At 30.4% G+C, this 21,560-nt stretch overlaps 1 protein-coding gene across 1 annotated transcript; it reads right to left on the bottom strand.

Annotated features, from left to right (window-relative positions):
- Positions 1 to 9,729: 9,729 nt before the first annotated feature.
- Positions 9,730 to 14,163, bottom strand: LOC124828374 (uncharacterized). Its single transcript, XM_088115346.1, has 5 exons — positions 12,987 to 14,163; positions 11,794 to 12,692; positions 10,979 to 11,604; positions 9,991 to 10,246; positions 9,730 to 9,876 (listed from the first exon to the last, which is right to left on the bottom strand). Exons 1-5 carry the CDS (start codon positions 14,158 to 14,160, stop codon positions 9,730 to 9,732), a joined length of 3,102 nt encoding a protein of 1,033 aa, XP_087971472.1. The 5' UTR covers positions 14,161 to 14,163.
- Between the last annotated feature and the right edge of the window lie 7,397 nt (positions 14,164 to 21,560).

Genomic DNA, 21,560 nt, shown 5'->3' with positions numbered 1-21,560 from the left:
CGTGTTTGATCAATTTGGAGGCAGACTTTTATTTGATTCAATTTTACAAAAATAAGGACCCAATTGAGAAGTCGAATAAGAAGAGATCTATTTGAGATTCTGGACGAAAATAGGGATCTAACGAGACATTAAACCAACTAAAATTAATAATCGTCATTAAAATATAATGTTACTGTTTTTACAAAAGTTAAATATATTTTTAATTTATGGGTTAAATATGTTTTTCGTCCCTTAAGTATCACACGATTTTGGGTTTAGTCCCTACTCGAAACTTTGATGGTCTTTAGTCCTCATAGTTTTAAAATTCTTACTATTAGTCCTTAAAATTGGACGGCGTTAACTTTTAGTAGATGTGACAAACGGCGAGGCCACGTCTTATGCAAGCTTGCCTCTTCACTCTTTGCCACGTTGCTTTTCTTTTTATCTGGCCAATAAGAATCTGACACGTGTCAGTCCCCTTCCACCCCAAATTAGGGTTTGCCAGATTGGGGAAACTTGCCCCTGCACCTCCGCCACAATTTTGCTCTTCTATCTTACGCCGTCATGAGCCAAGAATGCGAGAATGGAGTTTATGCTGTGTTTTTGGATTTGTAGGTTTGTTGCAGGTGATGGCGCCTCTGGATGACGGTGATGACGCGAGGGAGGATGTCGCGGCTTGCAAGGATTTTGCGCATTGAAGGTGGCGTTGATGGAGGATGGCGTCGCTGCAAGGGAGCTTGCGGGATGAGGCGCGATGGCGGAGAGGCTTAGGCGATTTTGGGTTCGTCGCAGCACTCGCGATTTGGGATTTCGCTTGGCCGTGGTTCTCAATTGGTCGAAGCGAACTCGGTGTGCGTCTTCCGACGCGGTGCGATTTGCGATTGGAGTTGCTCGTGTTTTCTGGTTTTGTTTGAGTTTTGTCTGAGTTTTAGGTGATTCTGGGAATGCCATGCATGCTCGCGTTTTCTGGAATGCCATGGAGCAAGTGTTGACGACGGTAGAACAGTGGACGTTGGCGGTCGTCTGCTTCGTCAAAATGGGGATGATAACCCCTGCTTTTGGTCGCGCTGAATCAGAGGAAGGGGAGACCAGTCCTCACGACTCTGACCGATTGTCGAGGACGGCGTCGGCGGTGACCATCCTGGTTTGTGGCTCGTGGAGGCTGGGCTCTCTCAGGCGGCGATTGGCGAAGGAACGAGAGAGCTTCTCTCTCACGTGCGGAGAAAAGGCAAGGAGGGAGAAATCGACGCCGCAGCCGGCAATGGCCCTGGTGGCGATTGGTGTCGCCGACGACGCCTTGGACTGAGTGGAAGGTCCGGCACGGCGGCTGGTCCGATGGAGGCTAGGCTTTGCCGGAGAAGATGAACGAAGTTCTCAAGCACAAGCAACGTGGCAGAGAGTGAAGAGGCAAGCTGGCATAAGACGTGGCCTCGCCGTTTGCCACATCTACTAAAAGTTAACGTCGTCCAATTTTAAGAACTAATAGTAAGAGTTTTAAAACTATGAGGACTAAAAACCATCAAAGTTTCGAGTAGGGACTAAACCCAAAATCGTGTAATACTTAAGGGACGAAAAACATATTTAACCCTTAATTTATTAATTTTTAGTAAATTAAAATTAGTTTTTTTTTAAAATTAGATTTGATTTAGTTTTTAATTTTAGAAATATGTGAATTAATTATTTTAGCCAAAAAAAATTTAAATTTATTTGATGTTTTAAATGTATTTTATAATAATATTTAATTTTTAACTTATTCACATGAGATATATTTTCGTTTCAACACAAGATATATTCTTGCTTTAATGTTAACTACGTATTTTAAAAGTAAAATAACTAAATTATTACATTTCTAATGTTAAAAAATTAAATTAAATTTAAAAAAATATTAATTCTAATTTTTATTAAAAAGTTATGAAATAAAAGCATATTTAAATATAATAATAACTTTTTATTAAATTTGTATCTTTGATTTAGAAGTTCTTAATTTGATGTTCTTTTCATTTGAGTGAAATTTATGACGTTAATGACATGACATTTTAGTGATACTAATCATGCTATTGAACTTATTTTAAGGTAAAATGACCATTTAATCATGGCATTAATATTTTTAAATAACAACACTCATTCTTTTATAATGTGAATTTGTTGGATATTTTATTTTAAATGAACACATTTATTATTCTGATTTTAAAAATTTTAATCTATTAAAATGTGGTTCGTTAAAATTATTATGATTGACTTATAAGTGATACAATATCCTTTGTACGTCACGTGAATAAAATAAAATAACGTAATTATGTTGAGATCATTTTAATAATCTTAAAATAAAAAAATAACATAAATATGATCTTCCTTAGAAAATGTTATCGAAAAGTTACTGTTAATATAATGTGAGACTAAATTCACAAATTTAAAAGACTAATGTTTTATTCACATATGAGGATATGATTTGGAGGAGAGTGATTCAATGGATTTGAGGGAATTTGAGAGTAATTTTTTTGTTGTTTGTTGTTTGTTTCAGTGGATGTGAAGGTAATTGAGGGTGGATTTGAAAGTTAGTGTAGGATTTGATTGATGTGACACATTTAAAAAAATTATTTAATTAATAAAAATTAAAGATTACCAAAATACCTGAGATTATTAAAGTAGTATAAAATGATAATTGTTAATGTTATATTTAATGGTAGAAATGTTTATAAAGAGTAAAAAATTAAAATTAATTTTAAAAATGTAAAAAAATTATAATTTAGTAAAATAAAATAATGTTTTTTAAATATAATATTTTTTTAATATAACTTACTACCAAGTTGTATAATTTTATTTTATTAAAATGAAATTTAATATTTATAAAAAATAAATAATTAACCAAAATTCAACTAACAATATTAACAAATAAAAAAAAAAGAAAGAAAGAAGGAAAGAAGTTTACGATATTAAAATTGTTTATAAAAAATCAATTATAGATTTGTTTATAAGAAAATAAACTCCGAACGTTCTTTAGTATATAAACTAAATTGTTTTAATATTGTTATAGACAGATTTTAACATATTATAATTTTCTTCATATAATAAGCCAAAGTAACAGTCAGGACTACTGCATGTAAACGTTCAGGGATAAATCAAAAGTAGTAGCACTGACTTTGTACTACACACAAGCTAGCTGCAAGTCCACCGGAAGACCACCGGAAGGAAGCATGGCTGCAAGTCCATTCCAAAGTGGAGGCTAACCAAAAAGACGCAAATTGATGATATGAAGAGGGGAATTATGATCCTGCAGCACCTCTCGGATCAACCCAACATCATTGAGTTCAAGGGTGCTTACGGAGGATTGGCAGAATGTGCATTTGGTGATGGAGTGGTGTTTAGGTGGCGAGCTTTTCGGTCGCTGCAAAGGGTAGTTACTCACTAAGCTTGCAAACGCATCAACCATGGAAGAAAGCATCAACGAAATCTTCACATGGTTGTGGAAAAAACAATACCAGGGGGATAGTGTTAACATGAGAGAGCAACCAAATACAGTTTTGGGGAACCGAATACATCCATTGTCTGCACTTCTTCTCTCCGGTGTAACCGAATACCACAACATGGAACCGAATACACGCATTATTTCATTTCTTCAATTAACTGGAACCGAATATGAATAGGTGAGAACCGAATACGCATTTCTTCTCCCAACTTCTTCTTCAACTCCAAATCTTCATGTTCGAGCTCTTCATCTTCGTCTTCATCCATCAACCTTCATCTTCTCCAACCAAACATTCCTCCAACCTATGCACCATGAATCTAAAACTACATAGTGTATACTCTGATATACACACAAGGAATTGTATAATTGGTTGAGGGCACATGTGACATTTTACTAACAATCCTTCCAAATCTCTTCACTTTCGCGGGTGATGAAAAACCCTTCCATCCCGCAAATCTGTCTTCAGCGTTTCTTGTTTTTCCTCTCATCCGAACACGAGTTCACTTTCATTTCATCGCTCGCATTCGTCTCTGAACAGTAAAATCTGTTCAAGCGAACACTACGTAAAAGGACTAAATTTTTCTATTTTAAAAGTAATTTGAATTGAAAAAAAGAAGAGAGATTCATAATGTTCTCTTTGTCTGCCAATTTGCCAATGTTTATTATAGATAATCGTGGTGGGCTTAATGTAGCATTTAGTTAAAATAGTAATATTAGTGCCGTCAAAATGGGTTGAAATCCGTGAGCCAACCCGGCTCATTACGGGTTTGAGTCGAGTTGAGTTGGAAAAAAATGTGAAAATTTTGATGTGAGCCAATTTTGACCTGGCTCGCTAAGAACCCGGCTCACCCGCCAAAAAGCCATTCACTTGAAAATAGGGATGTCAAAGTGGGATGTGGCCTATGGGCCAACTCGCTAGTCCGCAAAAACAAGGTGGGCTAGGTTGCAATTTTCAACCCACCAGCCCGTTTTGGCCTCACTGCCTAGCCCGCCAAATTGGCGAACAAAAGGCGGGCCAACTTGCCCCTAGCCTCGTTTTGCTTTTTATTTGTTAATTTATCTTTCTAAATTATAAAAATAAAAAATGGTGGGCCAGTCCGCTGATCCACCCTATGGTGGGGTGTGTTGCAATTTCTTGCCTTTTTTTTATGGTCCAGCCTGTTTTTGCAAGACCAAGGGCAAGTTGAGCCAAAATGGGTCAGACTGGTATATTTTTCCACCCCTACTTAATAGTCGTTGAGCATGACAACTCTTTGTTGGATGACTTATGAGTGATTTAATATTTGTGAGTTCTAGTACTTCTATCGTTGAACGAGACTTCTAGTCACTGAACAAGTGGACTTTTAGGAACTACTCGCTGAGCGAAATTAACATGGTTGTTTAATCTTCCATGTTCAATATTTTGTATGTTTAATGTGATTTTATAAGTTGTTAAGGAAATTATCTTTATATGTGATTTGTATGAGGAAGGGTGGTTTTGATCGAAAGAGGATTATGATTTGCTTTTATTAATGTACTCATTGATGTGAAAGTCTATATGTTAGAGGTTATCCTATCAATCTAATAATCATTCAAGCTCAAGTATAGTAGAATGATGTATGTGGTGAGAGGTGCAGAAGGTCCTAGTTTAGGGATTTTACTTTGACCAAAGATGTTAATGGACTAACCTTTTGTGTGGTAGAGTGAAACTCATTGGCATGGTTGTGCAAAGTAGTAGAAGCCACCACAAGTGCAAGACCCTCCGAGATTTGACATCAATTCTTGTATCCGGATAATTGAGTCTTGTTTGAGTATTATATGTGGTATGCTTGTCTTTACTAAGATCTGTATGATTGAATAAGTATGTGAGATCAATGTTATTTCCATTGTATGAAAACTCTTTTGCATATTAACTTATCTTTCTTTTGTGTTATTTTGTCTTGTCTGGTTTTTCTTCTTTTGCAATGATTACTGTATTTGTGTAAATAAATAAAGATGGAAGTGTAGAGGTATGCTGTGGTTGAGGAGTCAACCATCTAGATGATTGCACGATATTAGATCATGTTAAATATAATTTTATAATAAAATCATAGTATAAAAGTTTGAAAATGTATACATGTGATACTATTATAGTTTTATCTTAAATAATTGTACTAATATACAATATACAATGAATGATTTGTTTTGTAAATATTCATAAGAAAATTTTTATTTTAGTAGTTTTATATTATTAAATGAGATGTTACAAAATTTATTTATTATTTATATTTTAAAATTTTCATTTATAAATTTTTTTATTTAAATTTTAGTTCATATGATATTTTAAATAAATCCAAGGGAGTTGTGCATCTCTTTCAAAAAAATATAAGATATATAATTTCTTATTTAAAATCTGAGTCCATTTGATGTTCTTTTTATTAAAAATATAAGGAGAGCATAATGTCTATTTTGAAATTATGGGGACTATTAATGTTTTTTAATATAATTTCATGAGAATAAGTATGATGAAGATAAGAGAGGTTGATATGTGGATTTAAGATATTATCATTTGAAAGTAAATAAGGTAAAAACGTTATATTCTTAGCATAATGTTCATTAAGTATAAAATTTATGTCTAATCGTGTTTATGTTTATAACTAATGTGAAACTCTCTTAGATATTAATCAAATAATTTTTTTATAAAAAATAAAAATTACAGTAAAAAATACATGTTATTAAATAACAATTACATGAGTTAAACAATTAGTCCTATTATTCGTTACATTATATTATTTATTTTAAAAACAAATACACAAGTCGTCTTTGAGGAATTTTTTTAAATGAAACTATTAAATAATTTAAAAGGGAACAAATATATATACAATTATACGTATAAATTATAATAAAAAATATAACTTTCTTCTATGCTCAACTTTACTGACGACTTTTATTTTTAACTTGTGTATTACATTATTATTGTAGTTAAAATGAACAAAAACACAAAAAAAAACGGTAAACTAATAATTTATAAAACATAATATACTCATTTATCATAATAGATATTTGTTCATAAACATCAAAAATCAAATTTTTAATAATAAAAGTTTATTCGACCCATTCAAGTAACAATCCATCTAGCTCATTCAAATAATAATCTATTTGGCTCAAACTAGAAACAATCAATTTGGCCCAAACTCATTATAGATATTTGAATTTACTTCTAAAAGACTTTGTGTATTGAATTTGACTCAAAAATTCTATAATTGTCACATTACCTCTCGCTCACACAAAGTCATATATATTTGGAGCTAAGTCCTCCATTCATATGATAATGTGAATTCCTTTTTCTATGACACAGTTCTTTTACACACCTTTCCTCCAAATTGTAGGGATTTTCATCAACTCTCATCACTTAACATCTTCCTTTATGTGAGTCAAATGTTAATAGAGTCAAGATAATCTCATACAAAATCACTAATTAAATACACCACGACCTACTACATTCCAATATAGTATTTTCTCTTTGGAAATAATTATGTCCACACCATACACACATCAATCATGAATCACAATAGATTATGGCTAACGTCCTAATTCAACTTGACCACTCACATACAAAATAGTAAATTATAGCTAACATCCTGACCCTACTCAGCCACACACCCATCTAGTTTATTTCAAAACTCAAAACATTAATTTTCATGTACAAATTATTCCCCTCTGCTCAACAAGCACATAAGCTTGCCTAGCGAGACAAAGCTGGGAGTTTTCAAATACTATCATCTGCCTAACGACCATTACCTCTTACTAAGTGAGTCGCCTTTATAGGTATGTTGGTCTAGCAAATACTTGACCCACTCAACAATCAAATCCTTCTAAGCTTTCTAGATTTTAGATAAATTATTTTTTCTCAATGAAAGAATTGACTCGTCTAGTGAGCAAATATTAGGAGTAAAAGCAATGATATTCGTCTAGTAAGACAAGACTCACCTTGCAACTCAACCATCATGAGCTCTCTAGATTTTTCATAAAATATTTTTGCTCAATAATGGTTTTACTTTCCTAGAGACCCAAACCCTTGAGAACCTTTTTCACAAGGCTTGTCTAGTTAGTAGAATGACCTAATCTTTTTGGATTTTAATTTTTAAATTTTTGTTCAAAGACTAGTTGGCTCGCCCAATAAATGTGCATAATTTCAAAAATCTAATTTGTATATTAGTTTAGCTTATTGGCTTCCATTAGAGTGTATCACTAAATAACTCAATTTATTACTAATGACATAAAGTGAAATAAACCTAAAGTAAGACTAATGGAAAGTGCAACCAATGTATTATAAAGCTATAAATGTGTGTAAAAATGTGTTACCACTTGTTTTTTTTTACATCTTTTACAAGTCATAATATCCCCTTTTGCACTAAAATAAGGTACCAAAAGCCTATAAAATTAATCTAATATACCTATTCTCCATTTATTTATATTACCTTAATTTAAAGACTCAAATGTAAGATAAATCAACATTTTTATCACAAATCATCGTCTATTAGCATAGAACAAATTGCCTCAAGGTAAGTAATAGATACAATTCCTTTTAAAATCAATTTGATCAAAACTAAAAGTACTAATACAACATAATCGATTCCCATATCTGAGCTATGTCTTAAGATCCTATCATAGCTTTTAAAGACTCCACTCACACAAGATACAATACTTGTACATAAAAAAACCCATCAACAATTTGATCACACCATAATGATCACATAGTGACATAGATCCATTTCGAACCCTTTTGAGTCACATGTAACCACAAAAGCACCACACCTTAAAATGACTAGGTTACTAGGTGAACATACTTTGATGTAAATTTTTAACTAATAAAATTGTTGTGTTTAAGGTCATGGCTTGTATAGTTGTTTTTAATCTTCAAATAGATAAGTAAAGAAGTAAAAAATTAATAGAAAATATAGATAAAGGGAAGAGAATATTTTAGTAGTGAGATGGTATATTTTATAAAATAAAACTCAATTAATTGATTTTTCATTTATAATTTGATCTTTTAAATATAAAATAATCGAGTTTTATTTGTAAAGACTAATTGTACATATAAAGTCCTTACAATTAAAAAAAGAAAAAAAGAATAAGATTTGTATAATAAGAGAAAAGTTCTTCAACTAAAAAAATTTAAAAACCGAAAATAAAAGAATTTAGGTAATAAATTAAGGATTTATGTACTTTAATTTGATAAAATTGAGGTTTACATTTCATAAAATGTAATACATCATTCAAAGAAAACTACATGGTTACAATAAAAAAAAATGTATTATGGAAATTTGAGGGACCTTGATAAATATCAAATGAGTTAAACAATTGTGAAATAATAAAAAATTGTATAAAAAGACGACGTCTCAAATAAAATAAAACAAATGACCAAAATAAGCAATGAAAATAAAATATTTAGGGATTTATGTAATTTAAAACGATAATAAATATAAGAAGAAAGACAATATGGATATCCACATACTTATATTTTTATTTATTTTTTATCAAAATTAAAATTAATTTGAATATGAAGACATGTTTATTTAGCATCTCTAAATATAAATTTAACTATATATTTTATTACTAATACACATTTTAAGATATTTTGACTTTTTTCTTTATTTTAATATTCTCTTCTATTAAAAGGTTTCTTCTTGCATATACGAAAGTATAGTATAGAAGCAAATTATCAATAAAATAATAAGAATTTGATTTAACAAAAGACCTATATTGATCTACAACGTGTTAACTAATTTATTTTTATTTTCTAGATGTTCTTAATCAAATCAAATGGCATTATACATGTTCATTTGCTTGATAAATGAAAACAAAAACTTAATAAATTGGAATCAGATCACAAACTCGTCACTACTCAAAATAAAATATTTAAGTCAATTAAAGTATTATATAAACATGTTTATTACTATCATATTTACTTATGAATTGTGAAATTAGATGATAGAGAAATAAACATATGTATACAACTCGTTTTTGTTTTATTAGTTTGTTTAGAACAATATTTATTTATTGATATTTCATCTTAAATATCAATTTTTATATAACAACTGAAGTAAATACTAGTGGGTAATAAATAGAGTAGAATAAAAGGATAAACAAATAATAGATTTCATGCATTTAAAAAAAATTGAATATGTAATTTTTCATTTGTATTATACATTTCATTTACCTCAAAGAGTTATCTATTAATAAAAAAAAGATTAAGATAATTTCATATGATCATTTAGATTTTTTTTACTATTTTTTGAAATTCCTAAAATTTATCGTTACAATCAATCAAATACATCTGATAAGTAACCCGATTCTCTATTTTGAACCATTCGCTTGGTAACCCTTTGTTTTGACAACTCACCATGGACATTATTGCTATTTGATTGTTCGTCATTCTTATCATCTTTAAGCATATCCGTGGATGACACCTGCTGAATTTACAAAAAAAAATAAAATATTTACAACATAACTTGTATATCTAATGTAATATAATATAGTATAAATGTACAATAATTATAAAAATGTTAAAGAATCAATGTTACTTTATGATCCACTAAATTCCTTGATTTTTCATTCATATCTTCCAGAGTTGTTGTGTCACTTATTGGGTTGGTTGATTGTGTAGTAGCTTCTTGACTGTTTAGGTGATTAAAATTGTCTTCATTGTTCTTTGGCTTAATGTATTTTTTCTTGTTGTCAACTTCATCGTTCATGTTGCCAAAGATGTTATCTTTTTCATTAAAATTCTCTAGAGGACTAGTCTGCATGTCACATGTAATATGCAAATAAGGTTTAAAGCTTTTCTTATTTAATTTGAGAGAGAAAACTTAAAAGCTTATTTTTTCAATGCATTTAAGAAACTTTAGCATTTGTCTATTAAGTTTTATTTAATTTGTGAAAACATTTTATACTTTTAATTTTTATTTTCATTACTTACTATAAAGAAGTTTTACTTAATTTCTTGTGTAAAGAAAATGTACATAGTGCAACATTATGAAATTTCATATAAAAATTAAAAGGAAAAGAAAAAGAGGTAACTTTTATAATACATATATAAACTCTTAGTCACACACACACACATATATATATATATATATATATATATATATATATATATATATATATATAACTAATGAAAGTTATAATTTCTTTTATTAAAGTTATGAATATAATAATTAGATGATCATTTTCTCAATCAATTTATGAAATATAATAAATATTAAAAAAATCTTGCAAATTCACGGTAATACTTGTATGTTAAAAAGTCTTTAATGATAAAATCATCTAATTATAATCTAAGGACATACCTGTAATTGATTGAAGATAACATTATGTAATTTATCAGTTGTATCATCTATTATTAGTTGATCGATATGAGGAAAAATGTTAGGTGGACTTTCAGTGGTTGAAGTTTCTAGGATCACACATTCTGTTGTAGATTGTTGAGGTTCTGTAAGCATGAGTCGATCAAAATTTGACAATAAAATGTCATTTACTAAACCATCCATCATTGGTTGCATTGATTGAGACATGACATCATGTGGACCTTCGTTGTTTGAGCTTTCTTCATTTACACCATCCACAATAGATTGTTGAGGCTCTATTCGCATGTGTTGATCAAAATTTGATGATGAAATTTCATCTATTAAATCATCCCTCATTGGTTGCATTGTTTGAGGCATGATATCATGTGAACTTTCATTGTTTGAGCTTTCTTGGATCATACCATCCACTATAGATAGTTGAGGCTCTACATGCATATGTTGATCAAAATTTGACAATGAAGTTTCATCTATTATATCTTCTATGATTGACTGTCTAGCATGAGGCACGATGTTAGGTGCATTTTCACTATCTAAACTTTCTTGGGTTAAACCTTCCCCAATAGATTGTTGACCATCTAAATGCATGTGTTGATCAAAATTTGAAAATGAAGTTTCATCTCCCATTGTTTTCTCTGGTAACACAGACCTTGGTGATGATGAAACTGAGTAAATGGAGGCATCATCAACTGATTCTTGTCGCATTACTGATGTGTCAAGATCTTCACTATTTCTTGAGTTTTCTACGTTATCTTGATCGATGGTTGCTAAGTTATTCATGTCATTGATAAATCTTGTCTCATTTGTGACATTCTCTGTGATGTTGTATCGTTCCTAATAGTATAAAAAATGATAATAATGTAGTGTATAATCTTTTAAAGTCTTTCTAATGAAGAAAACAAGTAAAATGTAGTGATTGAATTCTTACAAACATAAATTGACATATTTTGTTCTTTTATGTGAATTTATAAACAAAAAATTTCATTAACAATTTTATTACAAAATAACACCAAGGTAACTTACCTTTAGGTTTTCTGATTGTGTTTCATTTGGAAATTGATCTAGAGCATGAGAAGAATTGGAAGATTGCGATGCTTCATTTTCCCCCATAGGATGTTTCAAATAGTCAAATATATTATGATGATAGTTTGTTGCATGAGTTGGAGTATTTTCAGGCACATCATATTTTGAGGATGATGAGCATATATCAGTTGTGTTTTCTCCATCTATATAGCATGTATCAAAAGGTGAAACAACACCCTTTGAAGAATTGTTCACTTCTACATCATTCTCTTCATTTTTAACTCCTTCTACTTCTTTTACTCCATGGTAAGAGGCTCCCCACAACTCTTCACTACCAGAACTAATGTCTCTATCAATGTCCCCATCATATACTATTGAGTCTCTATCAATGGAAGAATTAATCTCAGCATTCTCACCGACAGTTGATGTTGGTGAACCAATTTCAGAAACCTCTACTTGTAAGTCAGAAGCCACAGAATGTGTTGGGGTGTGACAAAGTCTCCCATTGGTTAAAAACATATTTTCTTGTCTTTTATCAACTACTGATGTGATATTCTCATACATAACTTCATTTATATTACTACTAGTAGCACTAGTGTTATTAGTAGATAATGGTAAATTGAAAACCCTCCCATGAGACTTGGGAAACTTAGGCCATTGTCCTGATTTCTCTGGTTGTGCTTCACTTGTTTGATTTGACATATCTTTTGTTTCACACTCCACTTTCTCACCTTTCATGTCATTCATATCAATATTATGTTTCCCATCTTCTTTATGTGTTGATTCTTCTCCCTTTGTTAATGGATTTGATGTTTGCAATCCATTTTCTCCACTTTTGCTACTTTCGTCACTTTCATTGTAAATCAATTGGTCGATTAGCCAATCATGAGTTCCCTTATCTGCATGAGTAAAATACATTTAGTTTTCTTGAACAACTTTCACAATAATTTCTTTTTCTTAATATATTCAATAAAGAACATAAAATAATAATTTAAAAAAAATAATTATTATTTTTCACAACTTTCTTTTTTAAAAAACATTATTATTACTTTCTAATAGAAGTATTTATAAAAAATGTCATACATCATTTTTCACAAGTCTAGTTTAAAATTTGTATTTATCACCTTATTTTAAGAGTGATAGAGAAATAAGGGGAAGAAACAAAAATGATGAGGAGAAAATATGACTATCACCTGTATGACTTCTTCTAAATCTTGAATATGTAATTGTATCAGAATACTTCTTTCCTCTATTATGGAAATAATGCTCTCTAGCACCGTGATCTTGTTTGGTTTCCGATGTGAAAGGGTGCTCTAAACTGAAACTTTCATGCCTACATAATGACATGTTGTTTTGACTAGAGAATTCTTGGGGAAAACTATCTTTTATGAGGTTAAACTTTTCTTCAGAATGATCATAAGGAATGCTATAAGGACTTCTTGGTATGAGAGAAGGGGCAGAACCTGGCACTTCTAAACCATCATCAACCTCTTTTGAAGAACTTAAGCGATTGTTTCTTTTGATAAACAATGGTGCAATTGGTTTTTTATCATTTAGACCTTTCTCAAGTTTCCCTTTAAATAACTTTTTTTCTTTTCTTCTAGCTATGACGCTCTCTAGCCTTTTATTTCTCTCCATTTCTGAAATTCCAAGATACATTAGGTTCTTCTGATCATCTTCTGTCCATTCTATAGCTTTATTCCTATCCTCTTGTGTTTCTTCCTCGTCATCTCCATCCTCTATCTTTTTCTCTATCTCTAAATCACCATATTCCACCAAATCAATCATTGAAGGTTCAGATCTTAAGTTTTGCCTCTTTTGAACTTGAGTTTTTTTTGCAAACAACCTATTTTCTAACGAGCTTTCTCCCTTCTCAAAATATTTGCCCCATTTGTTCTCCATGTTTCTTTTGGTGAACTTATTATAAAATATTGTTGACAAATCTTTGGCCTTTTCATCTAAACCACCATACACATCCCAATTCTTATCATTGAAGTTTATCCTTCGACTCGTGGCATTTTGTGATGGATACTTATGAAGTATATCTAGTTTCTTATATTTTGGTACCTTTGGACATTTTTCTTCAACCTTCTTCTGCTCTTCTTTCTCATCCTTGATTTTAACATACTTGAGTTGAGTTTTCTCAGAACTCCAAAATATTTTTATAAAAATAATACCACACAGAAAGAAAGGAGACATGTAAACCAAGAAGTTATAAATATAAGAAAGGAATATATATAGACTGAAAAAAACCAACAAGGCACTTGAAATTATTAGATGACTTTGTATAAATGTGTAACTAGACTTGGTTGAATCATGGATCACTTTAAACAAATAAAGTTGAATATCCTTTACATTCAAACCCATATTTGGCACTCTAAATATTTGTGCAAATGTTAAATTGAAATGCTTTCAAGGTTGTAGGCAAATGTATTTCTCAGAACTTAACAATGAAAAGCTCAAATTGTAAACACTTTGTTAATTTCCAGGTTCAAGAAAGTAATCGTAATTATTATAGTAATGGATGACATACATGTTTGCTACAAAATTTAGAGAAATGTTCAATGAAAATGTTATTTTTTTGCCAAGAAAAAAAAAGTATAACGGACAAGAAGAACAAAGTAAAGTAATCAAAATTTTGCATGAAAGAGATTTTGTTGATGAAAACCATTTTGAAAAGTAAATGTTGAAGGATCAAAAGAGAAAAACAAGGTCAATTAGACCTCCAATAAGTGGTTAGCAATTAACAAATGTTCGATCTTCCCTAACAAATGGATAGTCATAAAGAACTATAAATATTTAGTTTGCCTTTTTAAGGAAAATCTTTTATTGGCTAAAAAGTTCATAGATCCATTTATTTAGAAAAAAGTTATAAAAAAATTAGAAAAAATAGTAGGATTTTGATTTCATGAATTTTCTATTAGTCACTTAATATGGTACATGATTTAAGAAATACTAATAATTGAGAAATTATTTTTGTCAAAATAGAAAATGAACATATATATATATATATATATATATATATATATATATATATATATATATATATATATATATATATACCAAAAAAGAGCGTGAAGACTCCGAAATGAAGCAAAAGAATTTGACTACTAAGTTATAAGTAAAAACTAGAGAAGAATTCATCCACAGAAAATTCTTTAAGGCTAAGTTAGCAAGAACACGAGAAAACTATAAATATACAAGAATGAGTATAATGAATGAGTATAATGAATGAGTATATCCTATAAAATTATATAATATTTAAATAAGATTTTTCCAATTGTAGCATATTTACTTGATATTGTTATTAATTAAATATAATATATCATTCTATAGAAAATATTCACTCGATCTTTTATACTCGTTCTTATATATTTATAGTTTTCTTGTCTTTTCATTGACTTGAACATAAAAAAATATTTTGTAAGAGAGTTTCATTTTGGTTTTTATACTTGCTCTTATATATTTATAGTTTTCTTGTCTTTTCATTTACTTGAACCTAACAGAATATTTTGTAAGAGAGTTTCATTTTAGTTTTCCCTTGTAATTTGATGATTAAATAATTTTTCTTCATTTTAAAAGCTCCACATTCTTTTTAATATATATATATATATATATATATATATATATATATATATATATATATATATATATATATTGTTTTATTGACCATGTTTTATAGTTTTATGTCTAACTTAATGTTGAAAAATTAACATATTTTAGTAAGATGTTACATGAATTTTATATTTTTTTAAACTAAGTGAAAAATTTCTTATATTAATAGAAATGTATTTCTTTTCGGTTAAATTGAATGTCTCAAGGCACAAAATAAAGTAAATGAACAAATTAGTTTAAATTAGTCGAGTTTAATAGCTTATTTTAAATATGTAACTTTTTATATACAGAAATCTAATAAGAAATTATTCATGTAAATGTACATTAAAGTGGCTCATCAACATTAAATATAATTTATGTGGCTCATCAATATTAGATATAATTTATGTTGTTATGATCAAATTTGGTCTATTACATTCATATTAAACATTTAAAAAAATAAAAAATAAAAATATATATTGAATATTGAACCATAGGTGTTTGTATTAGGAGGGTTACTCCCTACACCACCCCACATTGATCCCTGCACCACCACATTTTTTATAAATTCCAAAATTATCTTTTATATTTTGAAAGGGTTAAATATGTTTTTCGTCCCTTAAGTATCACACGATTTTGGTTTTAGTCCCTACTCGAAACTTTGATGGTTTTTAGTCCTCATAGTTTTGAAACTCTTACTATTAGTCCTTAAAATTGGATGACGTTAACTTTTGTTTGACATGGCTAACGGCCAGCCCACATGGCATGCCACCTGACTACTTTTAATTGACGTGGCAATAAAGGTGTTGTGGTCGGCCACTCGGTCTAGTGGTCGGCATGGTGGTCTTTGCCCATAACCGTTCGGCCTTTTCCCAACATCGTTCGGTTTTTCATGTGTTGCACTCCACCCGTCACCATAATCGTTCGGTGTGTGCCCAACACCGTTCGGTCTGTGCCCAACACCGTTCGGTCTTTGCACAATACTGTTCGGTGTTTCATATATTGCACTTCACCCGTCACCATAACCGCTCGGTCTTGGCGGAACACCGTTCGGTCTTTTATATATTGCACTTCATACGTCACCATAACCGTTCGGTCTTTACCCAACACCGTTCGGTCTTTACCCAACACCGTTCGGTCTATGCCCAATACCCACTAGGCCAACCGATCACTAGACATTGTGGCCGACCACCCACCAGGCCGACCAACCACCACACTTTTACTGTCACGTCAATTAAAAGTAGTCAGGGAAAGTGGCATCTGTAAGATCCTTGAAAATATTTGTTAGATACTAAAAAAAAAAAAAAAAAAAAAATTGTGAATAGTAAATTGTGAATAGTAAATTGTGAATAGTAAAAAGTGAATAGTAAAAAAAAAATTATTTTTGGAAAGGATAAGTGTTACACGTAGCTTTGAGATCAGAATTCACCAATTTGCAAATAAAAAATTATTTTTGTAATAGTAAAATGAATAAAAAAATGAATAGTAAAAATGAATAGTAAAAATGAATAGTAAATTTTTTTACTATAAATAGCCAAGGGGGGAGGCTGGAAATTTACACCAAAATTCTAGAGAAATTGTGAGAGAAGAGAGTTGGAGTAAATTCTAGTTGAAGAGGGGAAATTCTGGAGGTTTCCGGAGAACGGTTTGAGAAGAGGAAACTAAGTCTAGAATAGAGGTAAGGGAAGCTAACCTTGAGTATCTCCTTTTGTATTATCTTGAGCCTTGAATATGCTATATTTTGCTTTTGTCTGATCTTAAATCTTGATTATGAAGTATTTTGTTTCTGTATGATTTTGAATTTAAATGAGAGTATGCTTTTGTGTTGATATCCAAGTGTGATAGTTGTAAAACGTGATATTGATTATGTTATGCCATTTGTATGTTATTAGTTGTTTATTTTTGTATTTTGGAAGGATTAGAAATTGTCTAACCGGCTCTGCCAGATTCAATTTCTTGTTTCCCCAAACATTCTATTGTTTCCCTTATTTATTTTTATTGTATTTTGGAAGGATTAGAAGTTGTCTAACCGGCTCTGCCAGATTCAACTTCTTGTTTCCCCAAAGCTTTGGTGGTTTCTTATATCTTTATATGGTATTTTTGGAAGGACGAGAAGTTGTCTAACCGGCTCTGCCAGATTCAACTTCTTGTTACCCCAAAACTTTGGTTGTTTCTTATATCTTTATATTGTATTTTTGGAAGGACGAGAAGTTGTCTAACCGGCTCTGCCAGATTCAACTTCTTGTTTCCCCAAAGCTTTTGTTGTTGTTTTTTTATATCTTTATATTGTATTTTTGGAAGGATGTGAAGTTGTCTAACCGGCTCTGCCAGATTCAACTTCTTGTTTCCCCAGAAATTTTATTGTTTTATCTATTCTTTTTATTGCATCTTTGTGGAAGGATGAGAAGTTGTCTAACCGGCTCTGCCAGATTCAACTTCTTGTTTCCCCTGAATTTTTATATTAATATTATTTTGATGGTAAGGGCAACTAATTATTTTTGTATTAATTTATAAATATACGAATGTTGAACTGGTGTTCTCTTGCGAAACTGATTTATGACTTTTATTATATTGGGTGTTATAACTGAAATTGTTAAATTGTACATGTTGAGATGCGATGAATTTATTGAATGAGTTTGTTGGCTGGAATTTATCTTGTTGGAAGGTCTGGAGTAAGGGTTCTGTAATTGCTTATATATGAGTATTAAATAGATATACAGATACTGTTTGAGGTTGTTGTGAGATGAAGTAAAAATATTAAAATTAGACATTTTAGATTTAGAGCATAAGACAACAAGTTAGATAAATTAAATAAATAAATTGATTAATTATTGAGGGCCTCCCTTTGTTGGTAGGATAGAGGAACCTTAAAAACCTGAGTTGGCACATCCCTGATCATAGAGCAGCCCTGGCCTGGTCCAGTCAGTTGTGACTAGTCATATGTGCTGGCGTCGAAGGTGAGTTTGATGCGTTCAGACATCTGGGTCCTCTCCGGTGACCAATTGGGGTAAAGAAAAAATCTCTACTAGGATGAAAATAAAATAAAACAAGTTGATTGTAGATGCATAATATTATCATGGTAAAAATTTCATATATATTTTATTTATCATTACATTGAGCCCAGACTTTAATATGTAGTTCCTACGATATGTTGATATACTTCGGTTGATCCATGATCGTTGTTTGGTGAAAATATGTTGAGTTATACTCGTTATGGGCAAAATGAGTTTATAATATGAAGCATGATATATGGCAATATGTTTAATTTATTGATACCAAAACGGGTTATTATGAATTCATGATTAAAGAATGAACATGATTGAGTTAGGTGGATAAGAGGGTATGAATTGTTGGTTTTATGAAATGTTGGAGTGGATATGAGAAATCATTACTTATGAAATGATGTTTACTACCGGGAGTAGTATGTTCGAGTTATACCATGAGAGTTTGGTATGAGCAAAGTAACACCTGAGGTTTATGAAAGCAGGCAGAAAGTGGTCTGACCATAAGGCTTTGACATAAACATATGATTCGTAAGTTATATAGAAGCAGGCAGAGAGGGGTCTGACCATAAGGCTTCAGAAAGTAAGACATAGTATATAAGTGAGGCTTAAGGAAGCAGGCAGAGAGCGGTCTGACCATAAGGCTTCATGAGTAAGCATGGTACACTTGTAAGATTTATGGAAATGGGAAAGATGACTTTGATAATGATGAATTAATGACATCGGAATAATGATATTTTATCAATTGCAGAAATACATGATTATAATATTTTTATTACAAGTTTAATGATTTTATGATAAGGTTGGCTTACCCTTATTTGTTTGTACTATGATCATATAACTCATGTTATATGTGATTAGATAATGTTGCAGATGCGGTTGAACAAGCTTAGAGATGAGAGAGATGCGGGGAAAAACTTTCAGGGGTTTTTGTAAAAAGAATAAATTTGTATTGGGAAGATTATGTTGTGTAAAACTTATAAGTTGAAATTTCAATGGTGAAGACTATATTATTTAAAGTTTGTAAGTTTGGTATTGTACTTTGGATTAAATGAAATAAAGTTTGATTGTTTATAAGAGATATCAAATTAATTTAGTCTCTACTATCAGTAATACCCTTTAAAATAGTAGGGTGTTACAGCATCACACGTGGGCTAGCCGTTAGCCACATCTCCTAAGAGTTAACGTCGTCCAATTTTAAGGACTAATAGTAAGAGTTTCAAAACTATGAGGACTAAAAGTCATCAAAGTTTCGAGTAGGGACTAAAATCAAAATTGTGTGATACTTAAGGGACGGAAAATATATTTAACCTTATTTTAAAATATCCTACACCCCACCTTTTTTCTTAAACGGATGTCGACATCTGTTGAGGTTTTTATTTAGTTTTTAGTTTTTTAATCTATTGTATTTTAAATTAATATATAAATATTATTTAATTTTTTTAAAATTATTACTTAATTATTTATAAATTAAATTTATTTTATTTAATAAAATAATTATTTTTAATTTAATTTATGTATTATTATTTAAATAATAACTAAAATATTTTTTAAAAATTTATTAAAACGGGTGCCACATTTGTTAAGGGATGTAGGGATATCCGTTGAAGTTTTTTTTTTTAGTTTTCTAATTTATTGTATTTTAATTAATATATAAATATTATTTAATTTTCTTAAAATTATTACTTAATTATTTATAAATTAATATTATTTTATTTAATAAAATAATTATTATTAATTTAATTTATGTATTATTATTTAAATAATAATTAAAATACTTTTTAAAAATCTATTAAACAAATGTAGCCACGTCCGTTGAAGTTTTATTTTTTTAAGTAAAAATAATAAACTAAAATATAAAATATGTAAACAGATGTCAACATCCGCTGAAGGTGAAACGTACAACATCCGTTGAAGGTGAAACGGATGTTGACATCCATTTTATAGCAAGGGCAAATTAGGTATGGGGTGGTGCAGGGAGCATTTGGCGGTGGTGTAGGGAGCAACACTCTTATATTAGAGCTGTTAAAATGGATCACAACCCACGGGTCAATCCAGCCCACCACGGGTTCGGGTCAGGTTGGATTTGAAAAAATGGTACTTTTTAAATGCGAGTCAAATTTCAACCTGACTCATTTAAACCCAGCTCATTCGGGTTGAACCCGTGGTGGGTCGGTTTGGCCCACCAATCCACCTACCTAATTTTATTTTATTAAATTTTAATTTCAATTTTATAAAAAAATATTTATTATTATTTTTTGCTTGAAAAAATTATTTAAGTTCTCTATTTCCAAAATTAATTAAACACGGGAATAAAATTTGGGAGTGAAATTTGTTTAGATTTGAATTATAGAAAGTTTGTATTTTTTTTATTTAAAAAAATTGTAATTAAGTGAGCGAGTGAGTCGTTTACCCACCAACTCGTAATGGGTCAGGCTAGGTTCGAATTTTTCTGGCTCGCTAATTAATTAGCCAGAGTTAGATTGACTTACTAAGTGATCAACCCATGATGGGTCGGGTCAGATCGGACCGAATGACCCATTTTGACCGCTCTAGTTTACATGTAATGAAAGGATTTTTTCACCTTCCTCTCTAACAAAGAAAATCTTAGATACTTTCCAAGACTCCTAACCTCGTTAATAAAAGACAAAGCCTAGAATTGTCTTCTAATTCTCCTTTTCACAAAATTCAAGCACATTAATTAATTTTATTAAGATTTTCTGAACCTAAACTCCTTGTAAAAGGTTTCAAACATGGAAGAAAGAAAATTAAATTGAGATTCCTTGTCTTTATGAAATAAAAAAAATACCGTATTAAAAAGAAGAGATTTAAGGAATAATAGGAATATTACCCTTGAAATGAAAAACCCCATGTATCAATTGTTGAATTGTTGAATTGTTGAATATAGAGATGTACTTCTCCATTCTTCATTCTCCACGCACATAACAAAAAGATAAGAAATAAAACACATAACAAAAAGATAAGAAATAAAAATCTCCTTCTCTTAGGCTTTGTTCTCTTGAATAGATTTGGGGAGAGTGATTGAAAGGATTTGAAAGTAAATTTTTTTTGTTGTTTATTTGAGTGAATTTGGAGGTAAATGAGAGTGAATTTGAAAGTAAATTTTTTTAATCTGTCACGTCAATCAAATCCTACACTAATTCTCATAAA

This window comes from Vigna umbellata, chromosome 5, assembly GCF_029865625.1.
Source record: "Vigna umbellata cultivar VRB3 chromosome 5, Vumbellata_1.0, whole genome shotgun sequence".
Taxonomy (NCBI): domain Eukaryota; kingdom Viridiplantae; phylum Streptophyta; class Magnoliopsida; order Fabales; family Fabaceae; genus Vigna; species Vigna umbellata.
Note: the sequence above shows the minus strand (reverse complement) of the source record. Positions and strands in the feature narration are given on the sequence as shown.